This window comes from Ursus arctos, unplaced genomic scaffold, assembly GCF_023065955.2.
Source record: "Ursus arctos isolate Adak ecotype North America unplaced genomic scaffold, UrsArc2.0 scaffold_2, whole genome shotgun sequence".
Lineage (NCBI taxonomy): Eukaryota > Metazoa > Chordata > Mammalia > Carnivora > Ursidae > Ursus > Ursus arctos.
The window spans coordinates 11169887-11188585 of record NW_026622874.1 but is presented as its reverse complement, the minus strand read 5'-3'; the positions used below and the strand labels follow the sequence as shown (position 1 = coordinate 11188585).

At 42.2% G+C, this 18699-nt stretch overlaps 1 protein-coding gene across 2 annotated transcripts in view; it reads left to right on the top strand.

The window, feature by feature from the left end:
* Window positions 1–17660, top strand: part of F5 (coagulation factor V) — a 70555-nt gene extending 52895 nt beyond the window's left edge. The window contains exons 15-25 of one of the 2 annotated variants that reach the window (XM_026509419.4): window positions 743–979; window positions 1851–2064; window positions 2913–3092; window positions 4898–5014; window positions 6181–6252; window positions 7407–7510; window positions 7934–8089; window positions 10506–10650; window positions 12376–12527; window positions 15312–15494; window positions 17227–17660. In XM_026509419.4, coding sequence (XP_026365204.3) covers window positions 743–979; window positions 1851–2064; window positions 2913–3092; window positions 4898–5014; window positions 6181–6252; window positions 7407–7510; window positions 7934–8089; window positions 10506–10650; window positions 12376–12527; window positions 15312–15494; window positions 17227–17373 — 1707 coding nt within the window. In that variant the 3' untranslated portion in view covers window positions 17374–17660. Of the gene's footprint in view, window positions 1–742; window positions 980–1850; window positions 2065–2912; window positions 3093–4106; window positions 4248–4897; window positions 5015–6180; window positions 6253–7406; window positions 7511–7933; window positions 8090–10505; window positions 10651–12375; window positions 12528–15311; window positions 15495–17226 lie in introns of those variants that run through there. The other variant, XM_057315037.1, reaches the window with a different exon arrangement.
* The last annotated feature ends 1039 nt before the right edge of the window (window positions 17661–18699 follow it).

Below are 18699 nucleotides of genomic sequence, written 5' to 3'. Positions count from 1 at the left end.
ACCAGAGGGTTGTAACAGTGAAAGGGGCAGGAGGGCTGTAGGTGACTTATTTTCCAAAATTAACAAATAATTACACTTCTTTTCAGAGACTACTTCTCAAGTAATTTGATAATCTTCAAGAAAAAAAATGATCTCAAAAAAAAAAAAAAAAGAAAAGAAACAATCTCATGATTTTATTTCTCCCTCTGCTGAGCTCCTGTTCATTCCATAAGGGCCAATTCCGTTTTCCCTAAGAAGCTTTCTTTACTGCCCCAACCTCTCCTGCACATTCAGCTGACTGGCTCCCTTCAGGCATTCCCACCTAACCCCATTCATACTTTGTTTATGCACTTCTGGTCTCTAGGTTTTTAACTTGAATCCACACGTTCAGGTGTCTCTTCATCAGGAGGCTGGAAACTTATTGTGAGCAAGACCCAAAGCTCATTCATCTTCAGATCTTCAGCACCTGCTGTGACCATTTCATTTGTGCCTAATGTCAATACTTTCCTTTGAGCCTAAGAGCAAACATGTTTTGGTGTTTCTGGGGTAAACGACTTGGGCCCTATCTCATGGGATGTTGTAAAAATTAGATGAAATAATATATATGTTACTTTGTACTTGTATGCAATTAATACAGCCCACTGTATCTATATCTAGGTCTAATTTAATAACTAACCATCTACTTTGGTGTATAATACTGACATTTTTTTAGCTTGGATTTTTGTTGGACGTAAGTACATTTGTGGATCCTTCTTTTTTCTAGGTTCGTTTTAAAAATTTAGCATCCAGACCATATTCTCTTCATGCCCACGGGCTTTCCTACGAAAAATCGTCAGAGGGAAAGACTTATGAGGACGACTCTCCTGAATGGTTTAAGGAAGACAATGCTGTTCAGCCAAACAGCAGTTATACGTACGTATGGCACGCCACCACTCGATCCGGGCCGGAAAATCCTGGCTCTGCCTGCCGGGCTTGGGCCTACTACTCAGCAGTGAACCCGGTAGGTACATCCATTGAAAGTTTTTGCCATTCTCCTAACCTTATAACCGGAGTCCACCAGTTGGATGGAACTCCAGTTCCATGGAAGGGTCAAGATGATTTCTCATTAAATGTCTTGCTTTCCATGAGGAATGTGTAAGGATTGCGGTCAGCAGTCTATAGCGATGTGTGTTCAGATGACTGTGAGAAAGAAGCCTGTGCTCAGTGGAGAGGAGTGAGGGGTACTGAAATGGTTGACCCCAGTCAGAGTGAGTATTTTTGCAGAGGAAGGACTTTTTTTTTGCAATTTCCTTGAGCAAGTATTAGCTTTCTTTTGCTCTTTCTTTATGAAAGAGCTGCAAAGTCAAGATGCCTTCGTTTGGGGCATGGTGGAGAGCGCGCAGACTTCAGTTTCAGTCCCTAACTTGTCACTTACTGCGTGAGCCTGGGAAAATTACTTGATCTCTCTCAGCCTCAGTTTCTAAAGTTAAAAATGGGAACACAGTAGGTAGCACACAACAGACACTTGGTAATATTTGTTTAATAAGTGAGCTTATTTTTATTACACAGGATTGTTGTCTGAATTAAAGAAGATACTACCAGCAAAATATTTACTATAATAGTAGATGCTCAATAAATAGGGATTATAATAGTACGATATTGTCATTAACATTGTCCTACTGCCATGCTGAGATAAAGGGCTAATCAGAGAAAGGGACTGTGAGTGCCACAGAACCAGATGATGATACCCAGGCTTAGTAAGCTCTTCATTTATAATCTTCAAATTTGGAGTGCCTGAGGTTTCCTTTTCTATATAATCAGTGATTGCCAGAAGAGCAAGGGAAATCCTAAGAAAGAGAAAATCTGTGCATTTTGCTCCTACTGTCTTCCAGGAAAAAGATATCCATTCTGGCTTGATAGGTCCCCTTCTGATCTGTCAGAAAGGAGTGCTTGATAAGACCAACACGCCCGTGGATATGAGAGAATTCGTCTTACTTTTTATGGTCTTTGATGAAAAGAAGAGCTGGTACTACGAAAAGAAGGCCCAGTCCCCAAGGTCTTGGAGACTGGCATCCTCAGAAGTAAAAAAGTCCCATGAGTTTCATGGTATTTTCCTCTGACTTTGATCTCCTCTCTCAGTTAAATCACACTGGGTGACCATGCTTCTTGCCCTGGGTCTTCATACCATTAGACAGGAGGTGCTTCCGAAGAATCAGGAGCTGCGACCCCCACCAGGTCGTCACACGTCTCAGGGCCGATGTCACCCGGCAGGTGGCGCTGCACACGTAGGGGGTTAGAGAAGGTCAGAAAGCTAGCACAGGAGGGCTGCAGAACCCACCCAACCAGCCAGCGCACCAGCAACAAAAAGCCCGTGTGCACACACCCACACACACTCTCCCACATATATTTCACTGAGCGGAGAGTGGATGAAGCCTGAGAACCCCAGACATTTAAACTGGGAAGGGGACAGAGAAGCTATCATTTGAATGAGAGAGTAACATGAACCTCGGTCGTCTGCCTTCCTAATTTCGCCTAAAACTATCTCTGAACCTAGGAGGCCTCGGGGTGACGTGCTGTGTATCCCCTCACTCTCTTTCCTCTAACCACTGAAGTTCACTCACTGGCTCGTGTTAGTCTTTCTGTTTCTGTAGCCCAGAAAAATCTACGCTGTAAACGTCAAGGATAAGTGAGTGGAAAGAGCAGGGGAAGTGGGAGGTGCGGGGTGGAGAGGGGTAAGCTCTGGGGGGAGCTGCTGTAGGCCAGCGTGAGGAGGAGCTGGAGGTCCTGTTGCAGCCTGTCACCGATAGCAGGACGCACAGGGGTCCTTACTATGTTCCCCGGCAGGCAGATCCATAGGCAGATGGGTGGTGAGGTGGGAGGCCTCGGGCCTCTTGAGCAGCCTCCCTGCTGGTGCACCCAGATTTCTAATTGACTGCAACTCTCCATCCTTTCAGCCATCAATGGGATGATCTACAACTTGCCTGGCCTGAGAATGTACGAGCAGGAATGGGTGAGGCTGCACCTGCTGAACATGGGCAGCTCCCGAGACATCCACGTGGTTCACTTTCACGGCCAGACCCTGCTGGAAAATGGCACTCAACAGCACCAGCTAGGGGTCTGGCCCCTGCTGCCTGGTAAAGATCCGCACAACGGAAAGAGGTCCCCGATGAAAAGTTGCTGGAGAAGGCACTCTGGGCAGCTGTCACTGCCCCGCATTCCCTCCTGTGCATGTCCTTCGTAAGGCTCGGGCCTGGTTCCTGGCATAGATCCCGGGCAGAGACAGAGCCCCAAAGTGCATACGGAGCACAAAAAAAGTCAGCTCCCGTACGCGCGCTCTCTGCGGCACCACGCGGACTAAACGTGTGGCTCAACTCAGTCCTGCGGAGCTGCGTTGTCTGCCGCAGCTTTTCCCAAGCCGCTGGGTGTCGCGTAGGCCAGGTCTTGAACAGATTACGGAATGAATCCCGCAGGGCTCGGGCAGCTAAAGCTTTCTGTTGGGAAGGAGATGAAACACTTACTAGGGTTTTGGGATTCCTGAATTCTTGAATTCTTTTCCCCACATTCCCACTTTGATACCTTTGGACAAGTGACTACAGGAATCTTAATCTTAAATGGACTCATGAGGCTGTTTGAAGGGGAGAAAAAAGGTATTTTTTTTTTAATGATTATAACAGCTGAAGAGTAAGAGGGGTATTTAGAGTTTTCATGTGCAAACTAACGAAGAGGTTTAAACAAACGAGCCACCACCAAGGGTTTTTATGTGCCGGCGTAGTAAAATCCTAGGAAGCTGGTTAGACTGCGAATGCTGGGGCAGAGATTCTGCTTTTGGAGACTTTGATCTCGTAGGTCTTGGGATCTTGGGCAGGTGCCAGAGACTGAATTTTTCACAAGCAGCCCACCTTCCACAAACGCTCCGAGAAGCTGGTGAAAGCAGTCAGTACTTTGGAGTAGTTGCTGTGCGAGTCAGCCTTAGACGGGCACAGCAGTCCGAATGGGACTGGTTTGGTGAAGGATGGGAAAGGGTTTCTTGCTTCTTTTATTCAGGCCTGGGGCTCATTAATAAAGCCATAAAGACTCTATTACAGTCAGAGACAAGAGGGAATTAGGTAAAACTTATTCCTCACTTTTCACCAAATGTAAATTGCCAGATCCGTCCTCCTCCCCATGAGCCCGTGAGAAACACTGAGAAGCTGGAACTGGCTGGCCCCTCCAAATCTTCAAATCTGAATTCTCTGTATGGGAGAGTGGAAGGCTGGAATCTTTTTCGTGGGCTAGAGGAGGATGACCATCGGGTATTAATTTTCACTCACAATGTGGAAAATAGACACGAATTACAGTCAGCAGAATTTAAGCATTAACTGGCAATGGGTAGCATTAAATATCAGAATGGATAATCAGAGGCTTCAGAAATGCATTCTTTCAGGGATTTTCTGAAATAGTTTATGTGCCTCTCTATCCAACTGTGTAAACTTAATAGAAAATTTGAAAACGTGGGAGAAGGATATTTGATTTTAATTTTCTTATTTAAAAAAAGAAAAAAACTATTGAAATGAAGGGAGAGAAAGGAAACGTACAGCATTCTTGAGGCCTAGTGATGAGTCATTCAAGGTCGTTTTCATCCTCTGGACTCAGAAGCTGTGTCGTGTATGGGTTAGCTTGTAACATTATATGTAGATAAATGAAAGTTTCTCTCTAGTAAGGGGTGTTGGAGATTTTTTAAAGTCCTGGGGCAATTTATTTTTACTAATGTGTGTGTGTTGTTGTTGTTTTGTTTTGTTTTTATCTGTTATACCTCTACTCCTGCCTAAGGAGAAATGGATCGTTCTTAATTTCTTTTCTAAAGCCTCTTGTGATGCAGGGATTTTAGGATTCTTTGATAGCTGTCAACTAATATTGTTAATTTGGGGTGTGTAATGTTGGCCTTCACTCTCTCTTTTAGGTTCATTTAAAACTCTTGAAATGAAGCCATCAAAATCTGGCTGGTGGCTCCTCGACACGGAGATTGGAGAAAACCAGAGAGCAGGGATGCAGACACCATTTCTCATCATAGACAGAGGTAGCGTCCAAGAGCCATGTGATGTTTTTAGCAGAAGGGTCCCTGCTGGACTGGTACTAACTCTTAGATCGGAAATACTGAACTCAGAACTCTGCCTGACAGAGGCACCGTGCATACCAGTAACTGCTTTCATTCCGACCCGTCCTCTGATTGTGCCACAAACATCAGTCTTCTAGGAAACTTAAACCCATGTGTCAGCCCAAAGGCATTCTTCTCAGTTGGGGAACCAACATAAAGTGTCTTCCTTTGTGATGTGTGATTTGTGGGAAAGTGAATGTAAGAAATTTTCCAGACTCCTCGAGGAGAGGAGGGAAAAGATACCAGGAATTCAACAAGGACTAGGATAGTCTCTGAACTTGGCCTTTCAGTATTTGAGAAATCATTTCCATCTGCCCATCTGCCCAGCCAGCCAGCCAGGCAGCATTTATTAAGTACTTGGTTTTTTGTTTTTTGTTTTTTTTTTCTTTTGGTTTTGTGGGTTTTTTTTTTAAAGCTTTTTATTATTTTTTTAAGATTTTTATTTATTCATTTGACAGAGAGAGACAGCCATCGAGAGAGGGAACACAAGCAGGGGGAGTGGGAGAGGAAGAAGCAGGCTCCCAGCAGAGGAGCCAGATGTGGGGCTCAATCCCAGAACGCCGGGATCACGCCCTGAGCCGAAGGCAGACGCTTAACGCCTGCACCACCCAGGCGCCCCTATTAAGTACTTGTTGAGTATCAAGCACTGTGTCGACATCCAGCTATCTCAGGGGCTGCCATTTTCTTTCATGATCAGAATGTAAATAACTCTGTAACTTCCAGGTCAACTTTTGGGAACTTAGTGACTTATGAGGGGTAATTCTTAATGTTGTAAAATGGCTTTTTTAAAGATGCAAGCAGATGGAAATCCATTTAAAACTAACAGAATGTTGGGATTTCCGTGGTTTTCCTCTAGGGTGTCACTACTTCTGTTAGAGATTAGCACCAGTCTTGCTGGCACATTTACCATTTTATGATCGCACATATTTAAGTCTGTGCCACACAAGGTAGGTGAAACTATCAAATTACTGACCAGGGGTATGATCTCTAGCCCTGCAGCTTTTACATTGTTATATGTATTTTCTAAGCAAAAATTATTCATTGTTCTGTTTGTTTGTGTGTGTGCGTGTTTTGTTTTTGTTTTTCAGAATGTAAGATGCCGATGGGACTAAGCACTGGTGTCATAGCTGATTCACAGATCAAGGCTTCTGAGCATTTGGGTAAGTAATAGCATCATAGCCTCGGGAAGCCATCTCCTGCAATTGTGCAGTATACAACCTGAAGAACAACCCATGACAACCCTACCTGTTGAATCTATGGGCCATTGCTCCTCTCTGGGCTTTTCTCAACCACATGGTAAAGCAGCTCCATCTTGAGGTGCTCATCTGGTAGAGGAAGGAGCACTGTGACAGGCGTTAAAACCTGTTGGCACTCCTTTGTCACTGCCATCCTGTCTGGTGCATAATGTTCCCAAAGAGTCTGTCCCAGGAAGACCAAGAGCTAGGGCTCCTCCTAATCTCTAGCCAGGCAGTCCAACCTCCCAGCAAGGACTGAGCAAGGGGTGGAGCCCTTACTCTTATGACCACGTAACCCTTGCCAAAACTCTCCCCGTTCATCCCCATTCCAGGTCTGATCATAAACATAATATTCCAGCCAGATTCACAAGGTCTTATTGGCCAGATACTGTTCTCCCCGTTAATAGGGCTCTTTGTTGTGCCAACTATTTTTCGATTCAAGAAACTTTGCTGATCACCCACTGTGTCAGGATCTCCTTCTAAATTTCCTCACTCTGCCTCAAAACCCTTCCTAAGACCAAGAGGTCAGTTGCAAGGGATCACGAGGGTCCCATGATCCCTCCCACGGCCTCCCCTTAGGCAAGCACACTCAGCAGCAACCACATCGACATAACTGAGAAAAGATAAACAGAACCTGTATCAAGAAAGGGGGTGGGTGTTGGTTGACAGCTGACCGAGCACAGACCTGAAGCCAAGAAGATTCCATCACCATGAACCATCTAAATTGCTGAGGCCTAGTCTCCTAACTTCAATAGAAGCTTCTGCAGAGATCTGGTTTTCCACTGAGACTAACCTTCCTTGGGAAATTGCTCGTTATATGTTTTGGGTTGTTTTTTTTTTTTTTAAGATTTTATTTATTTATTCGACAGAGATAGAGACAGCCAGTGAGAGAGGGAACACAAGCAGGGGGAGTGGGAGAGGAAGAAGCAGGCTCACAGCAGAGGAGCCTGATGTGGGGCTCGATCCCAGGACTCTGGGATCACGCCCTGATCCAAAGGCAGACGCTCAACGACTGTGCCACCCAGGCGCCCCTGGGGTTTTTTTTAATTCGGAATATATTTTTTCTTTTTTGGATTTAGGCTATTGGGAGCCCAAATTGGCAAGATTGAACAACGGTGGGTCGTATAATGCTTGGATCACAGAAAAACCTTCAACAGAACTTGACTCTAACCCTTGGATCCAGGTATTTCTTATTAACCCGGTAAGATTTACAGTACCGTCCTAATAAAACGACAGTGACTTAATAATTTCTCTTTGGTGTTCTTGCAGTGTTCTAGGCACTATCCTAAGTACTTTACATACTTGAAATGAACCCTATGAGGTTAGTTCTAGTAATAGCCTAGATATCCTTTTTACAGATGACAAAACTAAGGCACAGAGGGACTAATTGCCGGAAGTCACACACAGCTAGTAAGTGGTTGAACTTGGACTCAAGTCCAGGTACTCTGTGCTCACATATGGATTGTATCTAGCCATTTTATTAGTGCTAAGACCTTAGGTGCTGGCTGTTTATTTCTAAAGAAAGCTGATTGCACGGTGAATTAAGGAAGGCAGTCTGTGACTTGGTGACAAGGACAGTCTGTGTGATGGCTTTGCTGTATTGCAGGTAGACATGCAGAGGGAAGTCATATTCACAGGGATCCAGACTCAAGGGGCCAAACAGTATCTGAAGTCCTACTACACCATGGAGTTCTCTGTGGCATACAGCTCTGACCGGACAAACTGGCAGATCTTCAAAGGAAACAGCACAAAGAATGTGATGGTCTGTGTGCCTTCTTTCTTTCTGAGTCTCAAGACTTACCCTAGGCTCACCAGGTTACTAGGGCTGTGCCTATCAGTATGTCTTTTTTAAAAAATACCTTTCTGGGTGGTAGAAATACAAATGGTTTTCTTAGGGCCTTATGAAAGAAAGCGGTAAAATGATGGGTCTGTTATTGCAAATTAAACGGATCAGCCTGACTTATGACACTTCAAAATTCCACCAAAAAAAAAAAAAATCACTTTTTGATCAAACTAAATGCCCAGACTTGTCAGATTAGTAGATGGTGGACGGCAGAGTCGAGTATCTTGTGCCCTAAGGAGCTCATGCTAAAAACTGGCCTCCAAGAGTTTTGATTATACTAACTTTGACATTTTATTTTGTTCTTTGTTTCAGTGTACCTGGAGGAGATAGCAATGTTAATCCGAGTTATGCTGTGAGGCAGTGTGCTTTCAGGCTTTTTTTTTTCTTTTTCCTGCCTGAGGAGTGACAATCTCCTGCTGGGTCTTTCTGAGGCTCAGCCAGGATTATTCCCCCAAACCCATGTGTACCAGCCCTAACTCCTCTTCCTCCCTAATCCCCATTCCAAAGAGAGCTATCAGAACGGAAGGAGTCAGTCTGCCATTGTTACACTGATAACTTTGAATATGTTTCATTTTTCCTGTAAATCATTTACTATTTTACTAGTGTCTGTATTATCATTAGCTATTTCTAGTAATAAATTATTTGTACTATATCTTAGAATAGATCATGAAAATCTCAAATTATAGCCCTTACTAATCAGTCTTGGAGCAAGAACACAGATCACAGGTACAGTTCATAGCTTCAAGACTTTTGCACTTATATTCATGAGGAATATTGGTGTATAGTTTTAGTTTTTTGTACTGTCTTTTTCTAGTTTTGATATCAGAGTAATACTGGCTTCATAAAATAATTGGGAAGCACGCTCTTCTGTTTTCTGGGAGAGATTTTCTAGACTTGGTGTTAATTCTTTAAATATTTGTGTAATTCACCAGCAAAACTACATGGGCCTAGAGATTTCTTTTCCAGGAAATTTTAAATTACAAATCCAATTTCTTTAATAGTTACTGGCTGTTCAAATTATCTATTTCCTTTTGGATCAGTTGAGAGAGTGTTTTTCGATAATTGATCCATTTCTTCTAAGTTGTTAAATTTATGTGCATAGGGTTGTTTGTAGTATTCTCCTACTATGCTTTTGAGGTCTGCCTAGTGAATTTGATATTGGTAACGTGCATCTCTTCTCTTTTTGCTTTGTCATTCTTGCTAGATATTTGCTTTTTTTTTTTTTAATCTTTTCAAAGAACCGGCTCTGTTTCGTTGCTTTTATCTATTATTTTTCTGGTTTTCAGTCTTGCTGCTCTTATTTTTTTTTTTTTAAGATTTTATTTTTTTATTCGACAGAGATAGAGACAGCCAGCGAGAGAGGGAACACAAGCAGGGGGAGTGGGAGAGGAAGAAGCAGGCTCATAGTGGAGGAGCCTGATGTGGGGCTCGATCCCGTAACACCGGGATCACGCCCTGAGCCGAAGGCAGAAGCTCAACCGCGGTGCCACCCAGGCACCCCGATCAGTCTTGCTGCTCTTATTTTGTTTCACCTGGCACTTTCTGACACCAGTCTGGCAAGGAAAGGGGCTGGGGCACACCTCATCACTGCCAGGTGGACTTCGAAGTCCAGGTTCCCCACTGAAGGAGGACTGCTCCTCTTTGCTGTCGGGTGGAAATGGGAGGGTCTCCGCTGATACTATAGTGGTGGGAGCCTTATTAGGAGCTGGTGGGGATGAAAGTTCTGGGTTCCTTCTCTAACACAATCCCAGTGAGGGTGTTGGGGTGCCTCATTACAGTCTTATGAGCATGGAAGTCTAGTCTTGGCCTTTGCTGTTCTGGGTGGAGGAGGGGCCATGATGTTTTCTATGATGTTTAGCTAGAAATAGAGCAATTATTGTCTGAAAGTTTTCTGTCTTGCTAGACTGCCTTTTCCTGGTCCTGTGGCTAGAGAAAAGAGGCTTTCACTGGAGCTTTTTTTTGTCTGTACCCATTGGTGTTTCCTGGTTGCTGGCTTCTTCATTTCCCAGTCCGGGATATATGAGACAAAAATAAAAGCCAGGGAGCCCACTGCCATGTTGTTCCTTGGGTCCCAAGAACCTCTAGCCAGTCGGCCGCCTTCTCTACATCTTTCAGTGGCTTCTTATGTTTTAGTTGTCCTTAGCAGGAGGAACAAGGCAAAGTACATCTACACCATCTTCCTGAAGTGAAAGTATCTCCAGTTACTTAAGACCAAGTGATTTAATTCAGGCCACATGAAAACTTAATATGACAATACTAAATTAAACTGAAATTTTATTACAAAATCCCTTTATAGAGAATTGTACCATAACTAAGCTTTCCTCTTTTCCTCTAGTATTTTGATGGCAATTCGGATGCCTCTACAATAAAAGAGAATCGGTTTGACCCACCTATTGTGGCTAGATATATTAGGGTCTCTCCAACTAGATCCTATAATAGACCTGCCCTTCGATTGGAGCTGCAAGGTTGTGAGGTTAACGGTAAGCAAATAAGATGCATTATTATTGTCTCACTGCCTCTCAGAGAATCAAGCTTTAGTGAATATGGAAGGATGGGTAGAATATTTAGTTCTCTTCAATCACAGAGGTGCCTAGAAAAACCTCGGTGAGACAAGTTCTGCTCAGGTAAACTCTTCATTTACATTGTGACCTAGACCAAGATGGGTTCTACCAGCCAGTGGGCAGGCACCAGCTCTGAACAGTGCCAGGATGGTGTGGACGCTGCCACGACCCTCCAAGGAAAGGCCCTAGCTTAGAATAACTTCCATTGGCCCATTTCAATAAGAACTAAGATTCAGACTAGGCCTGAATCTTCCAAAGTCCTACAGGTCCCACTCAGACTTTGATGTAATGAAAGTATCTAGCAACATTACTGGCATGTATTAGATGTTCAATGAATGTTTTTGAAATCTAAACTGCTTGCCAACTTCCTGGAACTTTTTAAAAAGATTTGTTTATTCATTAGAGAAAGAGAAAAAAGAGAGAGAGCAGACAGGGAGGGCAGAAGGAGAGAGAGAATCTCAAGCAGAGTCCCTGCTTAGCATGGAACCTGAGGCAGGGCTCGATCTCAAACCCTGAGCTGAAATCAAGAGTCAGATGCTTAACCAACTGAGCCACCCAGGTGCCCCCCAACTTCCTGAAACTTTGATTGAACTCTGCGTTCTGTTTGGTGCTCTATGAAGGTACTCAAGCTTTTTCTATGTAAGCTGCTGTTTTTCAGGGGATATAATGTGACCTGTGGTATAAATAAATCCAGGTAATCATAAAGGGCCATAATAAATTCTATAGATAGAACAAAGATGCTGAAGAGTCAGTGTTTTTTTCTTTCCATATGGTATATGATGTAGACGGTAGTTTGTTCAATCAGAGAGTCAAACTACTCTAAAATGTGATAGTCAGCTCTGTTAATCTATTCAAAACATCTGTTTTCTATTCAAGATGCATTAGTTTTTTTAAAAAATCTCTTCATTTTCTTGATAAAATCAATATTAGCAGTCGGGGTTTTTTTAATCTTTTTTTCATGGAGAAAGATATCACTTCAAGAAAATTCCGGCATGATTTACCAACAAGAGCAAAGCATCACAGAGATGATGATGGCAGTCGGCTGGGCTCACTCACTAGCTATGTTTCTCACATTCACAGACCAGCTTTGAGGACTGACATGCAAATGCACACCTTGGCAAAATTCTAAATGGTGCATAACATGAATCACCCTCAAATGGTTGAAAATAAACAATTGAACATGACTACCAAGGGTCCACTGTATCTTCTTCTTTGTAGCTTTTTATAGAAAGAGAAATAGAATATATTCTTATATACATAGATAGTGTATTTTCTACCTCAAAGAAAAGATGGAAGTTTCCATGACTCTCTGAAGGAGGAAAATGGGTTTAAATACTTAGAACATGGTGTTTGGGTGTCAGACTTTCTGGGCTCCAATTTAGTTTCTGACTCTTCTAGTAAGTTACTTTTTCTTGCTGTGCTTTTGTTTTCTCACTTGTAAAATAGAGGTAATTAGGAACATCGGGCAATACACATAGAGTCTACAAACAGGATTTGGCATTTGGGCAATAACATCATCGTTGGCGATGGTTGTTTTTGTTGTTACTTAATAGTGATATTTTTCTCGTCTCCTCTGCTAGTGTGAAACACCATGCAGGGAATAGCCATGATGCATAACTAATCACATTACTTTTCTCTTGACAGGATGCTCCACACCACTGGGTATGGAAAGTGGAAAGATAGAAAACAAGCAAATCACGGCGTCCTCATTTAAAAAATCTTGGTGGGGAGATTACTGGGAACCCTTCCGTGCCCGTCTTAATGCCCAAGGTCGTGTGAATGCCTGGCAAGCCAAGGTAAGATACACCTATGAATGGAGTTCTCCCAGCTTTCCAGAAAAAAACCGAAGGCCCTCACTACAGGAAACATGGGGGTCCTGGGAAGTCAGAATACAATCTCCCGTCTCTGCAGATTATGGTCCTAGGTGGGAGAATCTAGAATATCTGTTGACTTGACAGCTTTAGCTCTGACTCTGGCTCAGAGAGGTTATTTATCTCTGTGGTTCGTGGTCCAGTCTTGATTTTTACCTGGGTGGGGGCAAATTTCTTCTGCAAAGGACCAGATAATAAATATTTTAGACTTTGTGGGCCATACATTCTCAGTCACAACTACTCAACTCTGCCATTGTAGCAGGAAAAAGCTACAAACAACACATAAATGAGCACGGCTGTGTTCTAATGAAACTTCATTTACAGAAACAGGCAGGGGGCCAAATATGGCCTGTGGGCTGTAGTTCGCCAACTCCTAATTAAGACAACTTACATTAGTGATAAGTGATTTAGATTTGCAACTCTCTTTTTTTTCACTCTTTAGCCACGCTTTTCATTTTCTTAATAGTACTATTTAATTTTTTTTTGTTCCCATTTTTTGAGAACTTGGTGACATTCTTTTAGACAGTTGGAGGCATGGCAAAATGCTGTAAAATCAGGGTTATAAATCAGTGGCCTAAGTTTAATAAGTATCTTCCAGAGAGTTATATTGCCCTGAATATTAACCAATTGAATAATTCCAGTGACTTAGTTTCAGGGTAACGGTTAATAGTTGCCTCATTTTTATTTCACTCTTCAACTGACTTGAAAAATCACAATGGCATCAGAAATCAGAATGATTCTATCAGTCAACTTAACCCTTCCTTATTTTCTATCCTCCTATGTCTCTCACTTAAGATACCTACATTCCGGTTCCCTGGACTCCACAGAATTCCAGGTCCTATTGGTAGGTTAGGCTGCCAGCAATGGAAGGGAAGTTGTGGTGCTAGGAGAGAAAAAGGAAGAGCTTGGACCCCATACAGATAGTCTTGGGAACTGACATCTGTGTCTCGAAACTCGTTTCTGGTCTGTCACAGACTCACAGAACGTAAAAACGGCAAGGGGTTTACAAAGCATCCAGTCCAGACTTTTCCTTTGAAGTTTAAACACAAAGGAGATTAAATCATTTTAGCTTAGTTTGGTGACAGAATTTGCAAAATTGCAAAGTGAGATGTTTGAGTGGCTTCAAATGGTGGGAGGACCACTGACCTGTTTATTGGTAGAATGGGCTTCTTGATTCTGCCACCAAACTAAGCTAAACAGAGACCTAAAGACGTTAAAATACTAAAAGTAATAATGTTATACTACATTACGTTTATATAATTATATGAATAAAATAATAAAAAATAAAAGAAAAAGTTAAGGAGAAAGGATGTCATCCAGTTTTTTCCCAGATAACTCTTTAGATCTGTTCATGGTATAACTTTGTCACCCTACCCTGTATTTTACAGCTTTTTGAAAAATTTTGCTCTGTATCTAATTTGCTCTTAGTCTTTGTGATATAATAATGGCTTCAAAGATGAAATACTGGTTCTAATTTTTGAGGCCATCATTTTAAATCTGGAATTCTAGATCAGAATTGTTTCACTTAATCCTCTATTAGAATCCAATGTCTTTATAGGGTCTCTTTAGAGAGGCTAAAAATCTCAGCCAGACCTAGGCAAGCACACATGCAAACTGAGGCATCTCTACCTCTTTTGTGCCTATGAAAAATTGTTATGCTTTCAAAACCGTCTAGCTCTCTACCTCTGTATCACTGGTACAACCTGGATTGGATACCATACAGCTTGAAGATACACTAAGAAACCACCAAATATCACTAGAAAGTGTTACAAAATTAACAAAAATTAATTAATACAATAACTTTAATTCAATTAATTTGCTTTAAATATACATACAGTATATGACTATATACATATATCTATATATCAATATACACACATACATACATGTACACATAAGTGATGTTGAAGAAATATATCCATGTTCATTATTTCATATAGAATGAATGAGACTATGGGACATGATGAATCTCCCAAAGGTGAAAATTTGTCTCAGATGACTCCAAAACTCAGTTGGTCCTTCTGATCCTCTTTCTCCAAGTATGTTATCAACAAACATGTGATTAGGCATTTCGTTAGGCCAGAGACAGGACAGCTACCATACCGTATCAAGTCCTAGGCATGACTTTACTAGGTTTCTCAAGTATTACATTTATTTGAAATAGCGGAAAAGAAGAAATTGGACTACTCCTCCTAGTTGACATAAGCAATGGAAAGAAAAGTGGGACTTTTCTAAAATAAGTAAAATAGAGAGAGGATACTATCCACTTCTTTCCCAGATAACCCGACCGCAATATTATCATGGCATTTACACAAATTTGGTTAAGAGAATAATGTTTACAGATAATCTAATATTTTTTTCTCAAGTAAGATTCCCTTATTCATTCAACAAATATTCCTTGAAAACCAGCTGTGTGCCGTGCATTGTGGTGAGTACCCAGAAACAAAATACAATAAATTCCTGCCTTTAAAGAGGGATACAAACAAGTAAACCATTATCATACGATATATGAAACGCTCTAGTAGGAGTTTGTATACGTCTGCAACCGCAAACAAGAAGGAATAGGGAAGTCCTCTAGGGAGACAGAGAATCCTACGCGATGAGACAGAAAAGAAAGCCTTTGAGCTCTGCACATTTCTGAGTATCTTGGTCTAAAAAATTGAAGTTTTTAACATCTGCCGTATGCATGTGTCCTCCTCATTTTCACAGGCAAACAACAACAAACAGTGGTTACAAATCGATCTGCTCAAAATCAAGAAAATAACTGCGATTGTAACACAGGGTTGCAAGTCTCTGTCCTCCGAAATGTACGTGAAGAGCTACACCATCCACTACAGTGACCAGGGAATGGAATGGAAGCCCTACAGGCAGAAATCCTCCATGGTGGACAAGGTACAGGGTGCTGTCCTGGCAAAGGCAGAGCGATGCACAAACTGCCCTGAGGAGAGAAGTACCTTACGGTTGCAAACAGCTCTTTGCGTTTGACAAATAGGCACTGACATGCTCCCCCTCTCTAAGAAGTCTGAACCCTAGCTCCGCAGGTAGCTGGTCTGGGGACAAGAGACCACGTGGGCCATCTTTCTGCAGCGGCTGAGCCACCTGTGAAATAGTGAGACCCAAACAGCAGGGAGCGGTGTGAGGCTTCATTAGCTCTGATTGAGAAAGATGGGGAAGAGTTGTCTCCGTGGGCTCGCACTGCTGTTAACAAATGCTCACAGATGGAAGCAACAAACACTTCTTTCTCAGGGTTCTGAAGGCTGGAATCCTAGAGCAGGGGGCCAGCATGGTCAGGTTCCTGGTGAGGGCTCTCTTCTTGCTTATGTCCCCACATGACTTTCCTTGGTGCAGGAGGAGAGAGATCCCATGTCTCCACCTCTTTTTATAAGCATATTAATGCCATCAGGAGGGCCCCACCCTCACAACCTACTGTAATCCTAATTACCTCCCAAGGGCCACGCCTCCTACTACTATTCCATTGGGGGTTAGGGTTTCCTTGTATGAATTTGAGGGGGGCTCAAACACGCAGTCCATAACAGGGGTCCAGAGAACCTTCCACTGTGAAATAACATCATGTTAGCATTATCTTGGGTAAACTTGTTTTTCTTGACTGATCAAATACCCACAGCCATACAGCTTCCTGTACCATATTATTAAGCAGGAGACAATTATTATCCTAACTGATGAGGAGCCTAATTTCCTGCAAGTCAAACTACTCCATTATACTCCTTAATTGCCAGTCACGTGTTTTTAAAAAGCTACTAGGGCAAAACTAAGGAGATGAGCCTGATATTCCAAGAAGGGAAATCAGGCTAGAGCCAGTAGGGGGGGCAACACAGGAGAAGGGGATGATGACCTTGACGGAATACTCATCATGGGCTCAGCACTTATCTCAGTGAATGAATTTGAACGTCTCTCTCTTTTTAAACTCCTGGGTTGTTTGTCTGGTTGGTTGGTTGGTTTGGCTGGTTTTTTCTGGCTGTACCAGGATGTCTTTAGAGCTGAGTAAGTAAGCATCGTTGTCATAAACAAATAGTGACTCAGCTTCTGCTGTGTGTAAATCTTGGGGAACCTACTGGGGATGCAAAAAGAAAAAAAAAATCATAAAACACAGTTCAGTTGAGGATAGAAGGCATGTGCCAAAAAGAGTAAGTAAAAACACATGATTGCATTTTATTTTAAATGTTAGTGACAACTAACCGTTTTCTGGCACTTACTGTGCACGTGTCATAGGTTTACACACTTAAAAAAAATATTTGTAATGACTCCTGTGAGGTCAACTTTTACTACCCCCATTTTGCCAGTGAGAATATAAGTCACCTGCCCAAAGTCACACAGCTACCAAGGGGCTGAGGGCAGAGATGGTGTCCCAGCTGCTTCATCGCACCATGTCAGATGTCCTATTTCCTTATATTTCCAACTCAGATCACTGCTGAGGTGGAATCCCTAAAGAGGTCTGTTAGGCACGTGATTTCATAATCGACTGACCAAAGATCATCTCCGATAATTTTGTATGCATTCTCTGATGCCCTCAGCTTGAACTGAAATTGCAGAGAACAAAAATTATCTGTGGAATTTTTATACCCATTATATCATCATTAAAGATCTTCTCCTATTTTGCTTTCAGATTTTCGAAGGAAATAATAATATCAAAGGACATGTGAAGAACTTTTTCAACCCACCAATTATTTCCAGGTTCATCCGCATCATTCCTAAAACATGGAACCAAAGTATTGCACTTCGCTTGGAACTCTTTGGCTGTGATATTTACTAGAATTGAATATTCAAAGACATAGGAAGGACTCTTAAAGATACCAAGCCATTTAGAGAGGGCAATGTATTTTATGGCAACTTTAAATATTAATAATTTTCAGTATTTCCCTTTTTTATATTAGAGAATAAAATTTTATATATGAAACTTTCATAATGTAAGCTTCTTGCTACAATTCAGTGAGATGATGGCTATTAATTCTTCATTAATCTGGATATAGGTGGGAAAATATCAAGAACCAACGAGCAAATGGATTCTTTCACAATGATTAAAAATGCTGTGTAAAGTAATATTTATGTCGTTAGCATGCTTCATTATAGTTCTTTTAAAACCTACACACACTAATAAAAGAGATAACACTTTTTGAAAAGCCATTTATGGACCTGGATAGATTTTGCTCCTACCTTTAAAACAACAATAACAACAACAACAACAGAAACTATGATTTAAGAGTGATGAAAACAAGGTTTTAAATGGTTCATTTTTCTTGACATGGTGAGAAAAAAAAATCATACCATATGAAATAATGAGTGCTTAAAATACCCTGTCTCACCTACACAACAATGATTTTTCTGGCCCTCTGTGAGTAAAGATCCCAGGAAGCACATTTTCAGTCGTCCCAACTTGTGAATCTGGCCTGGTCTCCCCTGGAACTGATTCACCTATTGATTCCGGAGTGAGGAGTCTTTAGACATGGAACACAGCCAAGATAACCACGGGAGAAGTGAACGTGTAACCTTGGCTTCGTTCTACTGGCACTACAACTGTTTCAAAACACAGGTTCACCTAAGGGAAAGCTAAAACCTGCAAAACAGCCTTGGAACCATTGGCCCAAAGGCAACTGTTCCTCCTGGGACTGGCAAGCCGCTGAGGCTCACCTCCAGCGTCCTTCTCTGCATGGCTCCAACCTCCTCCTCTCCCTTCCTCAACAACTTCCCCTTTCCACACTCCCTTCCCTGGGAACTTGGCATCTAGTGATCCCATAGACATTGTGAGACTGGGGAACTTTCTGGCCTCCTTGAAGTCACGTGGGATAGACAGTCACTGCTGAGGCTATCTCTCTGTGGAACAAATCACCCCAAATCTTACTGCTTAAAACAACAAGTTAATTCTCTCTCATGATTCTGTGGGTTGACTGGGCTCGGCTGGGTGGTTTTATGGCTGACTTTCTTTGGGGTCTCCAGTGAGGTTCTAGTCAGACATGGCTCTAGCCAGAGTCATCAGGAGGCTCAACACTGAAACAGCTGGTTCTCTGTCACACTCCACGTGGTTTCAGGTCCTCTCCTCTTTACATGGCTTCCAAGTGGTCCATCCATTGGGTGTCTCCAA